The following is a 23,677-nucleotide window of genomic DNA, read 5'->3' on the forward strand; positions in this document are numbered from 1 at the left end:
CGGACCCACTCTGAAGGTCAATGCTCAGTCTGTTTAAAATAGCAATATCAACAGACCCACTCTGAAGGACAATGCTCAGTCTGTTTAAAATAACAAAATGGAACTGCCCAGCTAGGGACACAAGGCCTGGAGGAACAGGCACATCATTGGTGGACAGAGGTCAATCCCGGCTAGGGACACAAGGCCTGGAGGGACAGGCAGGCACAGCAATGGAGTTAAAACACCAGTAGAAACACAATGGCTGGAGGTACAGGCAGGAACAGCAACGGAGTTAAAACACTTGTGGGAACACAAGGCCTGGAGGAACAGGCACATCATTGGTGGACAGAGGTCAATCCCGGCTAGGGACACAAGGCCTGGAGGGACAGGCAGGCACAGCAATGGAGTTAAAACACCAGTAGAAACACAATGGCTGGAGGTACAGGCAGGAACAGCAACGGAGTTAAAACACTTGTGGGAACACAAGGCCTGGAGGAACAGGCACATCATTGGAGGACAGAGGTCAATCCCAGCTAGGGACACAAGTCGCATAGGAAAAGAAACTGACCAGGATTCCCTCAGTAACGGCGAGTGAAGAGGGAAGAGCCCAGCGCCGATTCTCCACCACTCCGGGTTCGTGGATCTGAACCCGACTCCCTTTCGATCGGCCGAGGACGACGGAGGCCATCGCCCGTCCCTTCCGAACGGCGCTCGCCTATCTGTTAGGACCGGCTGACCCATGTTGAACTGCTGTTCACATGGAACCCTTCTCCACTTCGGCCTTGAAGAAGAAAGCTCAGTCTGTTTAAAATAAGAAAATTAACGGACCCACTCTGAAGGTCAATGCTCAGTCTGTTTAAAATAGCAATATCAACAGACCCACTCTGAAGGACAATGCTCAGTCTGTTTAAAATAACAAAATGGAACTGCCCAGCTAGGGACACAAGGCCTGGAGGTACAGGCAGGAACAGCAACGGAGTTAAAACACTTGTGGGAACACTAGGGCTGCACAGTAGATGCCGGTCAGACACAGCGATTCATGTCAAGAACATGTGCTGCAGTGCTTACTGCTTACATTATCTTGAGCATAGGAGGCAATTGGAACTGCTGCAAGGCTCCTTTCAATAGCTTTTATTCATCTTGCCATTCACAAGGAAAATCGGGAAAGCCAAGCACTGGCAGGTTTACTTTCAAAAACACTAGCATTTCCATCAAGACCGGTGAAAGCCTTGAGCGGTGAGGGCTCATGATATCCCCTGTCATTGAAAAAACACGTTCACTGGGCACACTTGTTGGTGGACATGACAGATATCCTTCAGCCACTTTGGCTAGGTGTGGCCAGACAGTGGACTTGTGTGCCCAATATGCCAGCGGATCTGTCTGCGTATTCTCTATCGGCTCTGAGAGATACCGTTTCACTGACAGCTCTGCTGCTGTCTCCTCCTGTGCTTGGGAGGGCTGAGAGTCACTCAATCCAGTTACTTTCTCTCTCGCCTGTTGCACTACTGATGTATCTTTATGGCCAACATGCCTTGGGCGTTCTGACGTTGAGGTGGAGGCACTAGTAATAGTATCTGTCACTGACACAGTCCTTCTCCTGCCAGGGATAGCAGCAGCACAACTCTGTGACGTGCCTGCTGTTTCCACCTGTGCTTCAAGCCTAATCTGTCTCCGCCTATGGTGCTCCTGTTCACGGACCTGTGCTAACAACAGCTCCTTCACAAATGACAGACAATTGGTCTGTAGGGCGATTTTACCTTTCACACGGGGATCACAGACAGAGGCGAGCATGTATGTGCTGTCCTCTGTTAAAGGCCTTAATCTGTCTTTCACCTGCTGCTGCAAAACGTCCACACACTGCAGCACCTCAGCAGTCATTCCCTCTTGCCGTTTAATGCCTTCCAAATGGTCATCCAGGAATTTCACTATAGGGATGATGTCAGCCAAGGTGGAACTTCTGGAACTCAGCTCCTCCGTGACGTCCTTGAAGGGCTGCAGGATTTTTACCAGCTGACTCATGACTAACCAATCGTGATGCCCTAGGGGATTCTGTACACCTATGTCTATTGTACCAGAAAGTTCATGAAGGGGTGTCTGCAGCTCCAATAACCTCTCCAGCATCATAAAGGTGGAATTCCACCGGGTGGGAACGTCTTGAATGAGACGCTTCTCGGGCATATCCAAAGCAGTCTGATTTTCTCGGAGAACCTGCCCCGCCCTGACACTTCTGTGGAAGTGTGCTGCTATGTTCCTGCACTTCTGTATTAACCTACGCAGGTATTCAGTCTCCTTGTCCTTGGACTCCAAGCCCAAACCTGACTTCACTACCAGATGCAGAGTGTGTGCAAAACATCGGATGTTCTTAAACCGCCCATCGCTTATTGCCTTAACCATGTTTGCACCGTTGTCTGTGACAAAAAAGCCTGCCCGCGTTTTACTGTCTCGCTGGTGTACTTTCCAGCTCGCCAGCATCTTTCTGATGCATGCTAGAATATTGGCAGCGGTATGGGCATGGTCCGTCAGGTGGGTGTTCAGTAAAGCCCACCTCCACCCTGATGCTTGTTCAGTAATAGAGCTGCTGGCTGCCCCTGCCTCTGCCATGTCCCACCAGTGTGCTGTCAGAGAGAGGTAAGAGTGTGCAGCATTCATGGCGGTCCAGATATCGCAGGTGAAATGCACTCTTCCGTCTGCCTTACCTAGCAGTGCTTGCACGCGACTGACACAGTGCTTGTACAGGCTGGGGATGACCTTTCTACTAAATGTGGTTCTGGAGGGGACTTTGTAATTTGGAAGTACGACCTTCAAGAAACGTTTGAAACCCACATTCTCAACTAACTGCAGGGGCTGGTCATCAAGGGCAATCATTTCCCCAATGCTCCTGGTTACTACTTTTGCGGCTGCCTGCCTCCTACCCCGGGATAGCGTTACCGCACTCCACCCCATTTCCTCCATGGTGCATTGTCGCTTCTCCCACATGTCAGTGGGTTTCTGGCCTGCCGCCTGACTGCTAGAAGGGTATGAGGGCGTGGGCTGACTCTGCTGCTTTCCTACCACTGCACCCTGGTTGGAAGGGGAAGGGGTCCCCTGACGGAAAATGCTACCATCCCCAGATGGCAGTAATCTTGTTGGGTGTTGCCTCTTAACATGATACTCCATGCCAAAATTTGACAGATGTCCCAGTTGCTTGCCTCTGCTAATATCCCTGGCACAGTAATTACACCGAGCATAACGCGGGTCTTCTGTCACTTTAAAATGTGCCCAGATCGCAGATTTCTTTTGTGATCCTCCTCTCTTTCCCGCCCTGGGGGTGGATGGTGGCACTGGAGTTGAGGTACTACTGGGTGTGGGTGGTGCACCCACTGCACCCGGCGAAGCAATGCCAGCGGGGGCAACAGTCACCCTCTGTCTCCCTTCTGACAGCTCTTCCTCCTCCTCGATATCAGTGGAATGTCTCCCCTGCCGCAGATTTCTGGAGGTGGAGGCTAAAACAGGACTAACTGACAATTCTACCGAAGATTGCTCAGGTATAACATCTTCCGTTTCTGATGAGAATCCCATCCAAGAAGATTCTTCTTCTGAATCAGAAGCTAACAGTGCCAGCGCTACCTTGTCACCGCAAAGTTTTGCAGGACACTTCTGTCCCCTGGCTGCTCTTGGGTGTGTAACTTTTGTCTGGCTAGACTCTGCCTCCTCTTCACTCTCCTCCAAAACTACAGTGCCAGAAACAGGTGCTGGCGATTGCAAAGTTTCATGGTCTGATTTCTTTTTTTTTGCCATGGAACTGCCATCCCCTACAAAGACGTTTGATTGCAACAGTTGCCTTTTTACCTGTACTGGTGGTGTTGCGCTGGTGTCTTTTGCGGTGCCTCCGCTGCCATTCCCACTAAGTCGCTTGCATCTCCCTTTCCCTGACATTATGGATTTAATGTCAATGAGTACTAGTGGTAACACTGCCCACTGTCCCACAATAATAATGTTCGGTCAGTTTAAAATAACTAAATTAACAGACCCACTCAAGAAGAATGCTCAGTCTGTTTAAAATAACAAAATGAACGGACCAAGTCAAGGACAATGCGGTTAAGTCTGTTTAAAAATAGCAGATTGAACAGACTCGCTGAAGGCCAATCTTCACTCTGTTTACAATGCCCACTGCCTCACTGCCTGCCTGGCAATGCACGGAATGTGTCTGTCTGTGTGTGTGCAGTGAGTGCACAGAGAACAAGCTTCCTTTTCAGTAGATATGAGGCAGGGTACTCCCAGCCCTGGAACTGCTGCCCACCCAGCACTGAACCACTCAAGGACAATGCGGTTAAGTCTGTTTAAAAATAGCAAATGTAACAGACTCGCTGAAGGGCAATGTTCACTCTGTTTACAATGCCCACTGCCTCACTGCCTGCCTGGCAATGCACGGAATGTGTCTGTCTGTGTGTGTGCAGTGAGTGCACAGAGAACAAGCTTCCTTTTCAGTAGATATGAGGCAGGGTACTCCCAGCCCTGGAACTGCTGCCCACCCAGCACTGAACCACTCAAGGACAATGCGGTTAAGTCTGTTTAAAAATAGCAAATGTAACAGACTCGCTGAAGGGCAATGTTCACTCTGTTTACAATGCCCACTGCCTCACTGCCTGCCTGGCAATGCACGGAATGTGTCTGTCTGTGTGTGTGCAGTGAGTGCACAGAGAACAAGCTTCCTTTTCAGTAGATATGAGGCAGGGTACTCCCAGCCCTGGAACTGCTGCCCACCCAGCACTGAACCACTCAAGGAGAATGCTTTTAAGTCTGTTTAAAAATAGCAAATGTAACAGACTCGCTGAAGGGCAATGTTCACTCTGTTTACAATGCCCACTGCCTCACTGCCTGCCTGGCAATGCACGGAATGTGTCTGTCTGTGTGTGTGCAGTGAGTGCACAGAGAACAAGCTTCCTTTTCAGTAGATATGAGGCAGGGTACTCCCAGCCCTGGAACTGCTGCCCAGCCAGCACTGAACCACTCAAGGAGAATGCTTTTAAGTCTGTTTAAAAATAGCAAATGTAACAGACTCGCTGAAGGGCAATGTTCACTCTGTTTACAATGCCCACTGCCTCACTGCCTGCCTGGCAATGCACGGAATGTGTCTGTGTGTGTGCAGTGAGTGCACAGAGAACAAGCTTCCTTTTCAGTAGATATGAGGCAGAGTACTGCCAGTGCCAGCCCTGGCACTGCCCACCCAGCACTGAACCACTCAAGGAGAATGCTTTTAAGTCTGTTTAAAAATAGCAAATGTAACAGACTCGCTGAAGGGCAATGTTCACTCTGTTTACAATGCCCACTGCCTCACTGCCTGCCTGGCAATGCACGGAATGTGTCTGTCTGTGTGCACTGCAGTGCACATAGAACTAAAGTAGATATGAGGCAGGGTACTCCCAGCACTGGAACTGCTGCCCACCCAGCACTGAACCACTGAAGGAGAATGTGTTCACTCTGTTTACAATGCCCACTGCCTCACTGCCTGCCTGGCAATGCACGGAATGTGTCTGTGTGTGTGCAGTGAGTGCACAGAGAACAAGCTTCCTTTTCAGTAGATATGAGGCAGAGTACTCCCAGCCCTGGAACTGCTGCCCAGCCAGCACTGAACCACTCAAGGAGAATGCTTTTAAGTCTGTTTAAAAATAGCAAATGTAACAGACTCGCTGAAGGGCAATGTTCACTCTGTTTACAATGCCCACTGCCTCACTGCCTGCCTGGCAATGCACGGAATGTGTCTGTCTGTGTGCACTGCAGTGCACATAGAACTAAAGTATATATGAGGCAGGGTATTCCCAGCCTTGGAACTGCTGCCCAGTGCCCACCCAGCACTGAACCACTCAAGGAGAATGCTTTTAAGTCTGTTTAAAAATAGCAAATGTAACAGACTTGCTGAAGGGCAATGTTCACTCTGTTTACAATGCCCACTGCCTCACTGTCTGCCTGGCAATGCACGGAATGTGTCTGTCTGTGTGCACTGCAGTGCACATAGAACTAAAGTAGATATGAGGCAGAGTACTCCCAGCCCTGGAACTGCTGCCCAGCCAGCACTGAACCACTCAAGGAGAATGATTTTAAGTCTGTTTAAAAATAGCAAATATGAGGCAGAGTACTGCCAGCCCTGCCTGGCACTGCCCAGGATAAAATGTACAGACTCACTCAATAAGAATGTTCTTTTTTTTTTTTCCCTAACAAAGAATCTGTTCTGTGTTGTCTATCAAATCTGGTTCTGTTCTGTGTTGTCTATCAAATCGGGTTCTGCTATCTTCTCTGCCTCAGCCTGCCTAAGCCCACCCTGCACGATCCCGATCCCACCTCCCCACTGAATCGCTGAAAATGTCCGTCAGTCCTCGTGCTGCTGCTGCTTTTATAGTGCTGCTGGCTCGTCAGGAAATCCTCAGAGAAGCACGGAATGACAGCGCGATTCGCTGCATTCAGTGCTTCTCTGAAAAGGTGAACGCAGATTCGCTGCGTTCCGGTATCCATGCCGACCTGTCCCACCCTTTCCTGTGAGTCACTGAAACTCACAGGACAGGGTCAGACAGGTTGGCATGGTTACCGCAGGGGCGCCGCCATTTTCAGGTAATCCGGGGCTCCGAGCTCGAGTCGCAGGTAATGGCGGCGAGAAAGCGCGCGCATGGCGATTCGCCGTATCCGACATATCTATGTTCATTTATGTCGGAAATCTGCTCGTATACGCCCCATCTTTTTTTTAAGTAAAAAAAAAAATTTGAGTTGCGTTTTCCATATGCGGTCAATCCGAATGCACATCCCTAGCATATAAGGCCTGGACAGACCAGCACAGCTATTGAGGTCAAACCCTTGTAGTGTCATAAGGCCTGGACGGACAGGCAAAGCAATAGAGGTCAAAACCTTGCAGGGATATAAGGCCTGGATGGACAGGCAAAGCAATCGAGGTCAATCCCATGAAGGGACATAAGGACTGGACGGACAGGCACAGCAGTTGAGGACAGAGATGAATCCCACGTAGGAACATAAGGCCTGGACGAACAGGCACAGCAATTGAGGTCAACCCTCGCAGGGACATAAGGCCTGGAAGAACAGGCACAGGTGTCGAGGACAGAGGTGAAGCCCACCTTGGGACATAAGGCCTGGACAGACAGGCACAGCAGTCGATGTCAAACTCTTGCAGGGACATAAGGCTTGGATGAACAAGCACAGCAATCGAGGTCAGAGTTAATCCCACCCTGGGACATAAGGCCTGGACGGACAGGCCAGCAGTCGAGGACAGAGGTCAAACCCTTGTACGGACATACGGCCTGGATGGACAGGCACAGCAATCAAGGTCAAACCCTTGCAGGGATATAAGACCTGGATGGACAGGAACAGCAGTTGAGGTCAATCCCACCTAGGGACATAAGGCATTGACGGACAGGCACAGCAGTCGAGGACAGAGGTGAATTCCATCTAGGGACATAAGACCTGGATGGACAGGCACAGCAATTTTTTTTTTTAATATATTTATATTCCGCTTTTCACGCTTTTCCATCACTTCATAGTGGATTACACTCAGGTACTGTAGATATTTCCCTATCCCCAGAGGGCTTACAATCTAAGTCAAACCTTTTAGGGACATAAGGCCTGGACATTCAGGCACAGCAGTCGAGTACAGAGGTCAAGCCCATGTATGGACATAAGGCCTGGATGAACAGGCACATCAATCGAGGCCAAACCCTTGTAGGGACATAAGGCCTGGACGGACAGGCACAGCAATCGAGGTCAAACCCTTGTAGGGACATAAGGCCTGGATGGTCACGCACAGCTGTCGAGGACAGAGGTCAAGCCCACGTATGGACATAAGGCCTGGAAGAACAGGCACAGCAATCAAGAACAAACCCTTGTAGGGACAGAAGGCCTGGATGAACAGGCACAGCAATCTGTCATGGTTCTGACTACTAGGTGTCAGCAGTCTGTAAAGAATCTTTATTGCAGGCTCCTGCAGGATGGAGGAGTTAGCAATCTGTAGTACTCCGTAGGCGGAGTTTGCAATCTGTAATGATTCTGAGATAGTAGTGGGTGGTTCCCTGGGCCGGTAGCAGATGACAACACCCCCGGGAGGATATCCCAAGAGAGACCACCGGCTAGGCTTTAGTATGGATTCGGACACACATTTAGTTCTTTTATTAACAGGTTATTGAAACCACCAGAGCTGGCAGTAGTGAACTAGATATGCCCAGCAGAGCTGTAGTACCTCAGGTACTGGAACAATGATATCAGGATGGCTGAGCTGTTGAGGAACCATAGAAAGTGATTAGGCAGAGTTCATGAACAGAACTAGATAACAAAACTCACATAAGGTCCCATGGAAGCTCAGGAGCTGGAAAGGTTTAGGCCCTCGAGGAGCGAGTACCTGGTTCCAGGGAAAGCTCTGAGAGAGCGATAGTAACTCACAATTGTTTTTAGTGGTGATAGCTTCCAGACGCAAGAGAATCTTCAGAGTGTCCAGGAACATGGGCCCTCGAGGAGCGAGTACCTGGTTCCAGGGAAAGCTCTGAGAGAGCGATAGTAACTCACAATTATTTGTAGTGGCGATAGCTTCCAGGTAGAAGGGAATTTTCAGAGTGTCCAGGAACATGGGTCCTCGTGGAGCGAGTACTGGTTCCTATCTGTAATCTGAAAGTAAAAAAAAGAGCAAGTCCCCCGGGGAGCGGGTACCTCTGGTAAGTCCGAGGAGGCAGAGTAGTTTGGGGGGAATAGTCTGAAGGTAGCGAGACACATTCCCATACCAGCCCCCTTGCTGACTCCGTTTGATAGTGCATTTAGAGACCTTTAAATATTGGAAGCGGATGACGTCATCTCAGGAGGACGCCCCTGAGATTCGCGCGCTTGCTGGTACTTCCATCTGAGCACGTGAGCTTGCGCGACCTAGGTCATCAGGCAACATGGCAGATCGGCAACATGAAGCCGGTCCGGGGATTCCAGAGGGAGACGGCATGGAGACGCCGCGGTAGCCAGCTGTCCATCAGACCTGGAGGGAGTTGCCACAGAGGTAGAGAGGGCTGAGTGAGGGCGTAGAGCAGTGACGGAAGCAACATAGTCGAGGACAGAGGTGAATCCCACCTAGGGACATAAGGCCTGGACAAACAGGCACAGCAATCGAGGTCAAACCCTTGCAGGGACATAAGGCCTGGACAAACAGGCACAGCAGTCGCTATATGTCCGGGATGGTATAGAGTCCGACAGGATAAACATTCTGCATGAGACTAAATGCAAAATTGAATCTTTATGGGTAGAAATCCCTTGTGTGTCGGGAAGACTATAGTGATAGGAGTTTACTACCGTCCACCTGGTCACGATGGTGAGACAGACAGTGAAATGCTGAGAGAAATTAGGGAAGCTAAGCAAATTGGTAGTGCGGTAATAATGGGAGACTTCAATTACCCCAATATTGACTAGGTAAATGTATCATCGGGACACGCTAGAGAGATAACGTTCCTATATGGAATAAATATAGCTTTATGGAGCAATTGGTTCAGGAACTGACGAGAGAGGGAGCAATTTTATATCAAATTCTCAGTGTAGTACAGGATTTGGTGAGAGAGGTAACGGTGGTGGGGCCGCTTGGTAATAGTGATCATAATATGATCAAAATTGAATTAATGACTGGAAGAGGAACAGTATGCAAATCCACGGCTCTCTTGCTAAACTTTCAAAAGGGAAACTTTGAGAAAATGAGAAAAATTGTTAGAAAAAAACTGAAAGGAGCAGCTAAAAAAGTAAAAAGTGTGCAAGAGGCGTGGTCAATGTTAAAAAATACCATTCTAGAAGCACAGTCCAGATGTATTCCACACCTTAAGAAAGTTGGAAAGAAGACAAAATGATTACCGCCATGGTTGAAAGGGAAGGTGAAAGAAGCTATTTCAGCCATAAGATCTTCATTCAAAAATTGGAAGAAGGATCCAACAGAAGAAAATAGGATAATGCATAAACATTGGCAAGTTAAATGTAAGACATTGATAAGACAGGCTAAGAGAGAAATTTAAAAGAAGTTGGCCATAGAGACAAAAACTCACAGTAAAAACTTTTTTAAATATATCCGAAGCAGAAAGCCTGTGAGGGAGTCAGTTGGACCGTTAGATGATCGAGAGGTTAAAGGGGCACTTAGAGAAGATAAGGCCATCGTGGAAAGATTAAATGATTTCTTTGCTTCGGTGTTTATTGAAGAGGATGTTGGGTAGGTACCCGTACTGGAGAAGGTTTTCATGGGTAATGATTCAGATGGACTGAATCAAACCACGGTGAACCTAGAAGATGTGGTAGACTTGATTGACAAACTGAAGAGTAGTAAATCACCCAGACTGGATGGTATACACCTCAGAGTTCTGAAGGAACTAAAAAAATGAAATTTCAGACCTATTAGTAACAATTTGTAACCTATCATTAAAATCATCCATTGTACCTGAAGACTGGAGGATAGCAAATGTAACCCCAATATTTATAAAGGGCTCCGGGTTGATCCAGGAAACTACAGTCTGGTTAGCCTGACTTCAGTGCCAGGAAAAATAGTAGAAAGTATTCTAAACATCAAAATCACAGAACATATAGAAAGACATGGTTTAATGGAACAACGTCAGCATGGCTTTACCCAAGGCAAGTCTTGCCTCACAAATCTGCTTCACTTTTTTGAAGGAGTTAATAAACATGTAGATAAAGGTGAACCTGTAGATGTAGTATACTCAGATTTTCAGAAGGCCTTTGACAAAGACTTTTTACTTTGGAAAAGTAAAAAGTCATGGGATAGGTGGCAATGTCCTTTCGTGGATTGCAAACTGGCTAAAAGACAGGAAACAGAGAGTAGGATTAAATGGACAATTTTCTCAGTGGAAGGGAGTGGGCAGTGGAGTGCCTCAGGGGACCCTTACTTTTCAATATATTTATAAATAATCTGGAAAGAACTATGACGAGTGAGATAATCAAATCTGTAGATGATACAAAATTGTTCTGAGTAGTTAGATCACAAGCAGATTGTGATAAATTGCCGGAAGACCTTGTGAGACTGGAAAATTGGGCATCAAAATGGCAGATGAAATTTAATGTGGATAAGTGCAAGGTAATGCATATAGGGAAAAATAACTCATGCTATAGTTACACAATGTTAAGTTCCATATTAGGTAGGTACTACAACCCAAGAAAGAGATCTAGGCGTCATAGTGGATAACACATTGAAATCGTCGGCTCAGTGTGCTGCGGCAGTGAAAAAGCAAACAGAATGTTAGAAATTATTAGAAATGGAATGGTGAATAAAACGGAAAATGTCATAATGCCTCTGTATCGCTCCATGGTGAGACTGCACCTTGAATACTGTGTACAATTCTGGTCGCCGCATCTCAAAAAAGATATAATTGTGATGGAGAAGGTACAGAGAAGGGCTACCAAAATGATAAGGGGAATGGAACAGCTCCCCTATGAGGAAAGACTAAAGAGGTTAGGACATTTCAGCTTGGAGAAGAGACGGCTGAGGGGGGATATGATAGAGGTGTTTAAAATCATGAGAGGTCTAGAACATATAGATTTGAATCGGTTATTTACTCTTTTGGATAATAGAAAGACTAGGGGGCACTCCATGAAGTTAGCATGGGGCACATTTAAAACTAATCAGAGAAAGTTCTTTTTTACTCAACGCACAATTAAACTCTGGAATTTGTTGCCAGAGGATGTGGTTAGTGCAGTTAGTATAGCTGTGTTTAAAAAAGGATTGGATAAATTCTTGGAGGAGAAGTCCATTACCTGCTATTAATTAAGCTGACTTAGAAAATAGCCACTGCTATTACTAGCAACGGTAACATGGAATATACATAGTTTTTGGGTACTTGCCAGGTTCTTATGGCCTGGATTCGCCACTGTTGGAAACAGGATGCTGGGCTTGATGGATGCTTGGTCTGACCTAGTATGGCATGTTCTTATGTTCTAATTTAACGTGTGTGGTGCACACACACACGCAGCTTGCTTATAAGCACAAAAGAGGCAGACTGGGGATTTTACTGCACAGACCGTCCCAATAATAAAATTCAGTCTGTTAAACTACCCACTGCCCACTGAAGCCCAATGCACAGAGAAACTGAGTGAGTTAACTCCGTTTAAAAAAGCTGGAATTGTTGGCACAGCAGGAAAATCGATGAAATATATTTTCCAATGCAAATTCTAGCAAAATTGAATATATCTCTCCCAGCCACAACACACAGATCATGCTTGCTTGCAGCCTAGCCCAGAGGGTGAATGAAAAAAATGGCACTGCTAGCAGCTTCTCTCTCTGGCAGAGAGAGACCGTCTCAGATCACCTAAATAATAAACTGCTTAAAACACAAACAGGGCTAGCTGGCACAGGCATTGCAGCCAAATAAAGAATAAATAGCTTTTTTTCTCTTTACTAACTAGCCTAGCTAGCTCTCAGTGCAGACTCCTTCCTCAAAGACCACCTCCCCACACCACCCCTGCAAAGAAAGTGTGTTGCACGCCTCGTGCTGAAGTATATAAAGTGCTGGGTCATCAGTAAAATCATCACTAAGCACTGAATGACAGCGCGATTGGCTGCATTCAGTGCATTTCACAAAATGTAAGCACTGATACACTGCATTCCGGTATCAGTGCCAACCTGTCCGACCCTTTCCTGTGAGTCACTGATGACTCACAGGAAAGGGCTGGTTTTTGGCTCTGGATAGTGGATACAGCGAAATGGCGTCCTTTGATTGCAAATGGAGGTGAAGAAAAGCGCGCGCCATGCGCCGCGCAACAGATGAAACATGATGAGTTATATTCGTGGGGAGTCTCGATGCGTTTTGCCTCCCCACGAATATAACGAATAGGGGCATATACGTTGCGGATTGCCAATACGGCAAAAACAAATGCACATCCCTACTATTCAGCTGATGGTGCTTTCCCAGAGAGTTTGGGGTAGATATTCAAAGCTGGCCATGTAAGTAACTTAGCCAGTGAGAACTAATCTGTATATATACGTACTTAGATGGATAAGTCTACCTATTCTATGGGGCTTCTAAACTTATACGTATACTTAGACGGCTAACTGCTTCACCCCCCAATCCACCCAGTACATGCCTACGTTTTGTGCATGAAACGTTTAGCTATATAAGGGATTTATATCGCTAAGTGACGCTGCTGAGCATAGGCGCATATTCAACAGCCACTATGTAGCCACATAAGTTCTGCTTATCTGGCTAAGTAGTGCTGAATGCTCTTTGAATAATGGGCCCCTTATGTTTTGTTCAGCTGTAAGTGAAAACTCCAGAGAGCTTGCACTGAATATCTAACCCTTTCTTTGGTCTGAGATGAAGTAAACTGAACTCACATTTCTGGTTTCACAGAATAACTTAGCTGTGCCCTGTATGGTAGAAGCAGCTAGTTACTACCACATGGGAACAGCAATAGAATATCATGGCCAACAGAAATGTGAGTTAACTTTTACTTTACCTCTGGCCAAGGAGTTAACAAAATTCAGGAGTAAGGAGGTAAGTGCTTGAAGTTGGAAGGAGTGTCACCAAAATGGCCTTGCATGAAAGACTGGCAATGATCATTCCAACTTGGGCACAATCTTGCATGGAAGGCCAGGTCTAGACTTAATGTCATGTCCCTGTGCTCGTCCCCATATTCTCACTCTGTTCCTCAGATCTTCCCTCTTTTCATCCTCCCACCCTCAGTTTATCACACCCTCCAGATACTCTTCATTCTTTCTCACACCCTCCTTCTAGAGGCCCTTTCCTCTCCCAGTCTCCATGCTGGGGCTTACTGCAATGGCTCTGCAATTGCCAGAGCACAGCTACCTGCCCACCTTATCTTCCTTCTTACCCCATGGGCTGGCAGCAGCAGAAACCTTTAAGCAAACCCTGTCTCCTGCAATGGCAGAGGTAGTATGACATTAGGAAGTGAGATATCACTCTTTTCCTACCACGAGATTGGTTGTTTGACAGCAGTAAATGATATTCTATTCAATCCTGCTCTTGTTGCTGGCTTCTGAGGGAGAGTTGATATGAAGATTGGCAGATCAGACTACTCTGTACCGCATCAGATTGCTCAGGAATTTGGGTTATCCTGGACACAATCTGAAACTGGAAAAGTAAGTCATTTTCGGGGGTGGCATTCTCCAGGCCTTACCACCCTTTAGTGATGCCTATGTTGGGAGAGGGCAAATCAGGGCTCAGCTATTACTTGTTCCGTGGTTCCATTCCTGAGTCCTGATGTCCAGATGTTCCGTTGTTCCGTTCCATGTCCTGATGTTCCATGGTTCCGTTCCTGAGTCCTAATGTTCCAGATGTTCCGTGGTTCCGTTCCTGGTCCTGATGCCTTCGTCTTCGCCTCTGCAACCTGTTCCCAGTTTTCTGCATCCATCTTTCCTGGCGTGCCACCATCGTGGTCCGTGACCAGCCCATGGGGGGCTGTGTAGGGCACTTCGTGGTACAAGGCCTTCTTCTCATCTGTAGTGCAAGTCTCCGGAAGATCCTTGTTTTTAATTTCTGAGTTCCAAGTTCCAAATTCCAAGTCTTGGATCCTGTCCCGGTCTTCGGAATTCCTTGCCTGCTTCCGTCCATGACCAAGACTCTGCCAGAACCTGCTCCACTCCAGCGTGGTCCACGACCAGCCATAGGCGGTCAAATTTTATTCAAGTGGGAGGAGTAAATGGAAATGAGGGCCGGTAAACATTGCATGTGATAATGAAATGCTCACTATGCAGGATTTAATACCGGAAATAACTACACCTTTTTCTGGGCATTATGCCTGCGATAGCTGTGTATTTTGGCCAAAACGGGATTTATTGCATATCCTGTTTCCAGTGGGGATAGAGAGAGTGAAGATTTAGTGTGATTTGGAGGGATGAAAGGTGAAAGAAGAGTAGATTTGACCATGTTCTCTCTACCTAGCTTGACTGATGTGAAAATATCATATGTGCAGTAAAATAGCTACGTGAAGTGGTACCAGGAAAATTACTCTAACAACACCTCTATTTTTAATTCAAAACGATAAATCTAGGCCTAACTTTGCTACATACTGGGCCTTTAAATATGGCGCTCTAAGTTATTTTTTTTCTCTATAGACAAAGAATGGGAGAAAAGCCTCAGGGAATTTGGTCTAAAGGGTATTTGTTAAAAAATATATCTCTTTGAAAGCTCAATATTATTAGTTCTGATGAACAGAGTTTTTCTGAAATGCTTTAACACAGGGGTCGGGAATCTTTTTGGCTGAGAGAGCCATGAACGCCACATATTTTAAAATGTAATTCCGTGAGAGCCATACAAGACCTACCAAATTAATTTACTACAACCCCCTACTCTCCTGACGCCCCCCAAGACCTGCCAAATTAATTTACTACAACCCCCCACCCTCCTGACCCCCCCAAGACCTGCCAAAAGTCCCTGGTGGTCCAGCGGGGGTCCAGGGCTCGCAGACAAATCTTTAATAAAAAAGTAAAAATCTAACAAAACCCCCCACCCTCCTGATGCCCCCCATTACCTCCAAAATTAGTTTACTACAATCCCCCACCCTCCTGACCTCCCCAAGACCTGCCAAAAGTCCCTGGTGGTCCAGCGAGGGTCAAGGGCTCGCAGACAAATCTTTAATAAAAAAGTAAAAATCTAACAAAACCCCCCACCATCCTGATGCCCCCCAAGACCTCCAAAATTAATTTACTACAACCCCCCACCCTCCTGCCCCCCCCTCCCCAAGGCCTGCCAAAAGTCCCTGGTGGTCCAGCTGGGGTCCGGGAGCGATCTCCTGGACTTGGGCTGTTGGCTGCCCATAGTCAAAATGGCGCCGATGGCTCTTTGCCCTCACTATGTCACTGGGGTCGACCAATGGCAGCGGTAGCCCCTGTGACATAGTAAGGGCAAAGGGCCGTCGACGCCATTTTGATTACTGGCAGCCGACAGCCCAAGTCCAGGAGATCGCTCCCGGGCCACTCCTGGACCCCCGCTGGACCACCAGGGACTTTTGGCAGGTCTTGGGGGGGGGTCAGGAGGGTGGGGGGTTGTAGTAAATTAATTTTGGAGGTCTTGGGGGGCGTCAGGAGGGTGGGGGGTTTTATTAGATTTTTACTTTTTTATTAAAGATTTGTCTGCGAGCCAGATGCAGCCATCAAAAGAGCCACATCTGGCTCGCGAGCCATTGGTTCCCGACCCCTGCTTTAACATATAAACATAAGCATTTGTTAGTGAAATAAATAAAATGATGTCCACCAATTGTATTTGAATAGATGTATTCTTTATAGTTGTATTTATAATGCTATAATGCTTTTTTTATATTATCCAGGTGTGCAACACTAACAAAAATTGCCATTGCAATATGGGGTGGGCACCTCCAGACTGTGCTAAACCAGGATATGGAGGAAGTAGTGACAGTGGACCTTTAATTAAAGGCTCATTTATTAGCTATGTTTTACCTCCTGAAGAAGATGATGATGATGACGAAAAGGAAGAGGAGTTGCACAAAGGTAATACATTAATTTTAACTGAACAAATGTCAGAAATGAAAATGGTGCAACAAATGTATTTAAAACCCTGTATATACATTTCACTTGATAAGATGCAGATGTGTATACATGAAATTGCATATTAATGTAAATTCATAAAAGAATGACCATCATACCAAGACTTTCATAGGCTTATCATGCTAAGTTGCAATTTTGCCCATATCAAGTACTTATATTTTTAATCATCAGTCATTCTTAAACAAGCGAGGGACTTCCTCTCATTCAGGCCAATCCAGTACCGAGCGGTAGGAAGAGCTGCGTTAGTGCCTACGGCACCCGCGGTTACCGCCCGCACAGTGCAGCTCACCTACCGCTCGATCCTGAACCCTAATTATATGTAAATGTAAGCCGCGTCCGAAAAGCCTTAGGCCCGCGCAACCCAGGATACTGGATAGAGCGCCTATACAGGATCCTGGGTGCGCGGGCCTAAGGCTTCACGGCACGCTGGTATCTGTCATTTCAAATGTCATTTGAAATACCAGGAAGCGAAAAAACCAAAAGCAAAAAGTAAGTCGCTTCCCCGCTTCACTCTTCCCTCTTCCCGGAGCAAGGCTGCTTTTCGCGCCCTGCTCCGGGTGGAGGGAAGAGTGAAGCGGGGAAGCGACTTACTTCTTGCTTTTGGTTTTTTTCCTTCGCCGCTGTCAGTGTGCCCCCTCCTCTCGGAGCAGGGCGCGAAAAGCAGCCTTGCTCCGGGAGGAGGGGGAGCACACTGACAGCGGCGAAGCAACACGAAGACAGCGGCGAAGCAACACGAAGACAGCGGCGAAGCAACGGCAAAAAAAAACCAAAAGCAATTTTGGTTTTGTTTTTTTTCAAAGCGACAATTTTTTTTTTTTCCAAAAGCGACTTACTTTTGGGATCTGTCAAGATCCCAAAAGTAAGTCACTTTTGGACGCCTGCCAACTTACTTTTCTGAAGCCATCATCAGGAACCCCTGCGATCGTAGCTCCTCCTGACGAAGATGGCCACCTGCATGGGGAAAGCGTGCAATTGGCCGCTGAAGACGTGACGTCACGAAGTCACGTCTTCAGCGGCCAATTGTACGCTTCCCCCGTGCAGGCGGCCATCTTTGAGTTCGTCGGGAGGAGCTACGATCGCAGGGGTTCCTGATGATGGCTTCAGAAAAGTAAGTTGGCAGGCGTCCAAAAGCGACTTACTTTTGGGATCTTGACAGATCCCAAAAGTAAGTCGCTTTTGGAAAAAAAAAAATTGTCGCTTTGAAAAAAAAAAAAAACAAAATTGCTTTTGGTTTTTTTTTGCCGTTGCTTCGCCGCTGTCGTCGTGTTGCTTCGTCGCTGTCTTCGCCGTTGCTTCGATGCTGTCAGTGTGCTCCCCCTCCTCCCGGAGCAAGGCTGCTTTTCGCGCCCTGCTCCGAGAGGAGGGGGCACACTGACAGCGGCGAAGCAAAAAAAAAACCAAAAGTCGCTTTGCCGTTGTAGTCTCCGTGGCAGCCCCAGTCCGGACATCGGAGGGGGGCTGCAACGTTTTTTACGCTTTTTTTTTTTTTTTTTTGGCTTCGGGAGCAGGGGAGAGGACTGGGGCTGCCACGGAGACCGGCACCCATGATCGCGGCCGGGGCAGGCGAGCGGGGGCTGGGGGAAAGCTTTCCACCTACCCTTACCCATGCCTCTACCGCCTGGGTCAGGGTAGGCGGTAAGTTTGCAGGTTAAACGCGCGACAAAACGGCAGGGAAAACTAGCGATAGTCGGGGCGCGGGTTACGGGATTGCAGGTGAATAGCTAATTCGCTCGTTTGCATGCAATATCGCGCTAATTCGCTCGTTTGCATGCAATATGCATGCCGCGGGCGGAAGGGGTTGCCCGGGGAATTTAGGACGCGGTAGGAGTAGGTTAAAGGGGATTCGGGATCGCAGGAAGGGCTAACGCGGCCGAAAACGAAGTTAAAAACGGCTTAGGAGCAGGGTAAACGCGGCCGCACTTTACAGGATAGGCCTTATTGTGTGCCCCGAACACTTTAATCTTCTTTTGTTTTGTTTTTTTAACATTTTTATGCACTTTAATTTAAATAATGTTAGGCAACATTTATCTTTAAAGTTGTCTTCAAAAAGTGAATGAGATGCTGATTGAGAGATATTCCCCAATGTATGGATGTGAAACTCCTGACATTGTAATGTTTTGGAAAATAAAAGGACCTTCCTTTTCAGGAGAGAGATGAATTGTTGTATGGAAATAATTTCAGCAAAATCCCATATTTGTTGCAAAGAATTTGGAAACGTAGTTTCTCTGTGCAGAACACTTGAGTCTCTTAAAAAGCCATGCTTGCTTACCGCTGTAGCTTAGAGGCTGGAAATGGCTGGAAAGCCAATAGTAGATTTAAAAAAACAAAAGGAGATTAAAGTGTTCGGGGCACACAGTGAGAGGAAGTCCCTCACTTATTTAAGAATGACTGATGATCAAAAATATAAGTACTTGATATGGGCAAAACTGCAACATAGCATGATAAGCCTATCTTATAGGGTCATTTATCAAAATGCTATAAGATGTTTTTGTATGTGTTACGGGCTTAATGCATGTAATAGCACCATAATGTATGGTGTGATGCAAATCTGAAAAGGGGGAGGAATTAGGGGCAGGCTGGGTTTACTGTTTTGAAAAGCCATATCACATGGCTTTAACTATGCCTTTTTCAGTAGTATTAAGCTGTGTGATAGCTTGTATTAAGGCTTTATTGTATGTAGTGATGTTTTTGCCCAGAGAGCCAGCCTGGGATGGGAGGAGAGGGGAGGGGAGTGAGAGGGAGAGGGAGAGAGAAATATAATGCTTGCACCCTAGATAGGTATTTATATCTCTATGGGAGGCCCACCTAGTAACTCGAGGTGAGGTTTAGGTATTAGGGTAGGGGGTTAGGGGCCACTTTGACATTCAAAGTGAGATGTACGGACAGAACAGTGCTCTCTTGTGAAGATTTGATGACCTTCGGAGTGAGGAAACTCACCCAAAGATGAGATTTGTGCAATGTTCTCTCAACTTAGCTTGATGGACTCTCTGAAGGTCATCAAATCTTCACAAGAGAGCACTGTTCTGTTCATACGTCTCACTTTGAATATCAAAGTGGCCCCTAACCCCCTACCCTAATACCTAACCTCACCTCGAGTTACTAGGTGGGTCTCCCATAGAGATATAAATACCTATCTAGGGTAAGGGCATTATGGCTCTCTCTCTCTCTCTCTCTCTCATAGCTAGGTTGGCTCTCCAGGACCTTAAAACTACTAAACATGGTCCCTCCAGTGGTTGTATGTAGGAAATACCACAATTCTGGCACTTATCTCAAAGTTATCACAATTTGCAGTAACTTAGCTCTTCACAGGTATTAGCACAAATTGCAATAAAATGCCCATTACCATAAAACACCCCTTTTTCTATTGCATGAGATATTTAGTGCATTTTGATAAATCCTGGCCTAAGTCTTGGTATGATGGTCATTCTTTTATGAATTTACATTGATATGCAATTTTATGTATACACATCTGCATCCTATCAAGTGAGATTTATATAGGGTTTTGAATATAGGTATTCTTTCACTTTTGGGTTTTATTGTTTAGAGCAAGGGTCGGGAACCTTTTTGGCTGAGAGAGCCATGAATGCCACATATTTTAAAATGTAATTCCGTGAGAGCCATACCTACCAAATTAATTTACTACAACCCCCTACTCTCCTGACGCCCCCCAAGACCTGCCAAATTAATTTACTACAACCCCCACCCTCCTGACCCCCCCAAGACCTGCCAAAAGTCCCTGGTGGTCCAGCGGGGGTCCAGGGCTCGCAGACAAATCTTTAATAAAAAAGTAAAAATCTAACAAAACCCCCCACCCTCCTGATGCCCCCCAATACCTCCAAAATTAATTTGCTACAATTCCCCACCCTCCTGACCCCCCCAAGACCTGCCAAAAGTCCCTGGTGGTCCAGCGGGGGTCCAGGGCTCGCAGACAAATCTTTAATAAAAAAGTAAAAATCTAACAAAACCCCCCACCCTCCTGATGCCCCCCAATACCTCCAAAATTAATTTGCTACAATTCCCCACCCTCCTGACCCCCCCAAGACCTGCCAAAAGTCCCTGGTGGTCCAGCGGGGGTCCAGGGCTCGCAGACAAATCTTTAATAAAAAAGTAAAAATCTAACAAAAACCCCCACTGTCCTGGCGCCCCCCAAGACCTCCAAAATTAATTTACTACAACCCCCCACCCTCCTGACCCCCCCAAGACCTGCCAAAAGTCCCTGGTGGTCCAGCGGGGGTCCGGGAGCGATCTCCTGGACTTGGGCTGTCGGCTGCCCATAGTCAAAATGGCGCCGATGGCCCTTTGCCCTCACTATGTCACTGGGGTCGACCAATGGCAGCGGTAGCCCCTGTGACATAGTAAGATGTATACACATCTGCATCCTATCTCACTTGATAGGTGCAGATGTGTATACATAAAATTGCATATCAATGTCGACGCCATTTTGATTACTGGCAGCCGACAGCCCAAGTCCAGGAGATCGCTCCCGGGCCGCTCCTGGACCCCCGCTGGACCACCAGGGACTTTTGGCAGGTTTTGGGGGGTGGGGGGTTGTAGTAAATTAATTTTGGAGGTCATGGGGGGCGTCAGGAGGGTGGGGGTTTTTATTAGATTTTTACTTCTTTATTAAAGATTTGTCTGCGAGCTAGATGCAGCCATCAAAAGAGCCACATCTGGCTCGCGAGCCATTGGTTCCCGACCCCTGGTTTAGAGTATAGACAAAAGTATTTAAAACACTCTTAGTTTTCAAAATGTCATATTAATATATTTAAAATTTTAGTCTGCCTTTCCAAAATGCCAAAAAGCAGAATATAAGTCAAATAAATAATAATAATAATTTTAATAATAATGATGCTCAAGGAAGTTTACAGTAATATTTGAATTCAGATATATGTCCCTTCCCCAAAGAGCTTACAACCTATATGGGTACTTGATGCAAGGGGAGATAAAATGACTCCGCCAAGATGAAAAGGAGTATCAATAGGAGAAGTGAGATGTGAACCCTGGTTTTTAAATCATTGTGTTAAGCACTAGGCCAGAAGGAAATATTGTTTAAATTTGCTATTTCAATTGTACTATTGTGATTCTGCTGTTTTAATTATGTTGCCTAATAGTTTGGTTAAATTCTATTTTATGGTATCTCTCTGCAATTTGCATGTTAGTCAGAGCTGGCTTTAAGATTTTGGCACCAATGGGCAGTACCAGAGTATCAAGGATTGGAGAAAAGAATGCCAACATGGTGCGTATTTGATTTGGCACTGGAACACAGCCCTAAATTAAGCAGGAGCAGGCTCCCTTTAAACATGTATCTAAGAACATAAGAATTGCCATACTAGATCAGACCAAGGGCCCTTCAAGCACTGTTTTCAACAGTGGCCAATCCAAGTCACAAGTAGTTGACAGGATCCCAAACTGTAGATAGCTCCTTTGCTGCTATTGCCCAGGGATAAATAGTAGCTTTTCTCAAGACTATCTGGTTAATAACTGTTTATGGATTTGTCCTCCAAGAACTTGTACAAGTCTTTTTTTAAACCCAGCTATGCTGGTTGCATTTACCACATTCTCTGGCAATGAATTCCAGAGCTTAATTGTGCATTGAGTGTAAAAACAGTTTCTCCAAATTGTTTTAAATGTGCTATTTATTAACTTATTTATTTATTTATTTATTTATTTATTTAACACTTTTCTACACCGACCTTCAAGGTTAAATACCATATCAGATCAGTTTACATCGAACAGGGGTATATAACTGAGATAAAGGAAACAAAAGATACATTTAACGAGGACCGTGAACTTGGAAGCTTAGATAGCTGGAAGAAAAAAGGCCCGAAGAGGGCATCAACTTAGATTAAGTTAAAGAGACATAACAAATTCCAATCTAGTGTTAGTCCACATATTAGGGAAGTATCCATGCAGATCAGGTAATCAGGGGAGGAGGGAGGTTCCATTGATCGTGAGTAGCTTAAACACCTAATGTGTGTCCCAGGGATCTGGGAAGGCTTGGCGGAACAGCCAAGTTTTGAGTTTTTTCTTAAATGTTAGCAGGCAAGGTTCCAGCCTGAGTTCTGCGGGGAGGTTGTTCCAGATGGCTGGGCCTGCTGTTGAAAATGCTCTGTCCCTGGATGAGATGAGTCTCGTGGCTTTGGTTGGAGGAGCTTGTAGCGTTCCTTTGTATATTTCTCTCATTGGTCTGTTGGAGGTATGGAGTTTGAGAGGGATTTCAAGGTCAAGATAAAGGAGATTGTGGATGGATTTATGTATTAAAGTTAAAGATTTGTGTAGGACTCTGTGGTTGACTGGTAACCAGTGTAGGTTTCGGAGGATGGGTGTAATGTGATCTCTCCGGTTAGTGCTGGTCAGGATTCTGGCCGCGGCATTTTGTATCATCTGTAGTGGCTTGGTTGTTGAGCTGGGAAGTCCTGTGAGAAGAGTGCTGCAGTAGTCTATTTTTGCAAATATCAAGGATTGAAGAACTGTCCTAAAGTCGTGGAAATATAAGAGAGTTTTGAGTCTTTTTAATACCTGTAGTCTGTAGAAGCAGTCTTTGGTTATGGTGTTGATCATACTCTTTAGATTACGACGGTTATCGAGTATTACCCCAAGATCTCTAACCTGGGTATGGGTGAGGACGTGGTTATGGTGAGTCTGTGACAGGAAGTTGTCTTGATTGGCGGAAATGAGGAGGAGTTCTGTCTTACTGGCAATGAGGACCAAATTTAAACTGTTGAGGAGACTAGTGATAGATTGTAGGCAGTTGTTCCAGATTGAGAGTGATTTGGTAATGGATTCTGTTATGGGGATCAGGATCTGAACATCATCTGCATAAATGTAGTAAATAAGGTTGAGACTTGTTAACAGTTGGCACAGGGGGAGGAGGTAGAAATTGAAAAGGGTGGGGGACAGGGAGGATCCTTGAGGTACGCCCAGAGATGAATTTGTCGGTAGTGATTCTTTATTATTGATCCTGACCTTGAAGCTTCTATTACTAAGGAAAGACTTGAACCAGTTGTAGACTGATCCTGAAATGCCTATGTCTGATAGGCGATTCAGGAGGATGGCATGGTTGACAGTGTCGAACGTCGCCAAGATGTCTAAGAGGATTAGAAGAAAGGAGTGTCCTTTGTCCAGTCCCATAATAATATGGTCTGTTTGTTGTGACTGCTGAAATCCGGAAGTGGATCCTTG

General features: G+C 46.2%; 1 protein-coding gene across 1 annotated transcript in view; it reads left to right on the forward strand.

Annotated features, from left to right (window-relative positions):
• The window catches only part of LOC115092773 (disintegrin and metalloproteinase domain-containing protein 9-like), an 868,617-nt gene that overhangs the window by 481,116 nt on the left and 363,824 nt on the right, over window positions 1-23,677 (forward strand). The window contains exon 8 of the mRNA XM_029604075.1: window positions 16,258-16,438. Within this exon, the coding sequence (XP_029459935.1) occupies window positions 16,258-16,438 (181 nt within the window). The remainder of the gene's footprint in view (window positions 1-16,257; window positions 16,439-23,677) is intronic.

Source organism: Rhinatrema bivittatum, chromosome 5 (assembly GCF_901001135.1).
Source record: "Rhinatrema bivittatum chromosome 5, aRhiBiv1.1, whole genome shotgun sequence".
NCBI lineage: Eukaryota > Metazoa > Chordata > Amphibia > Gymnophiona > Rhinatrematidae > Rhinatrema > Rhinatrema bivittatum.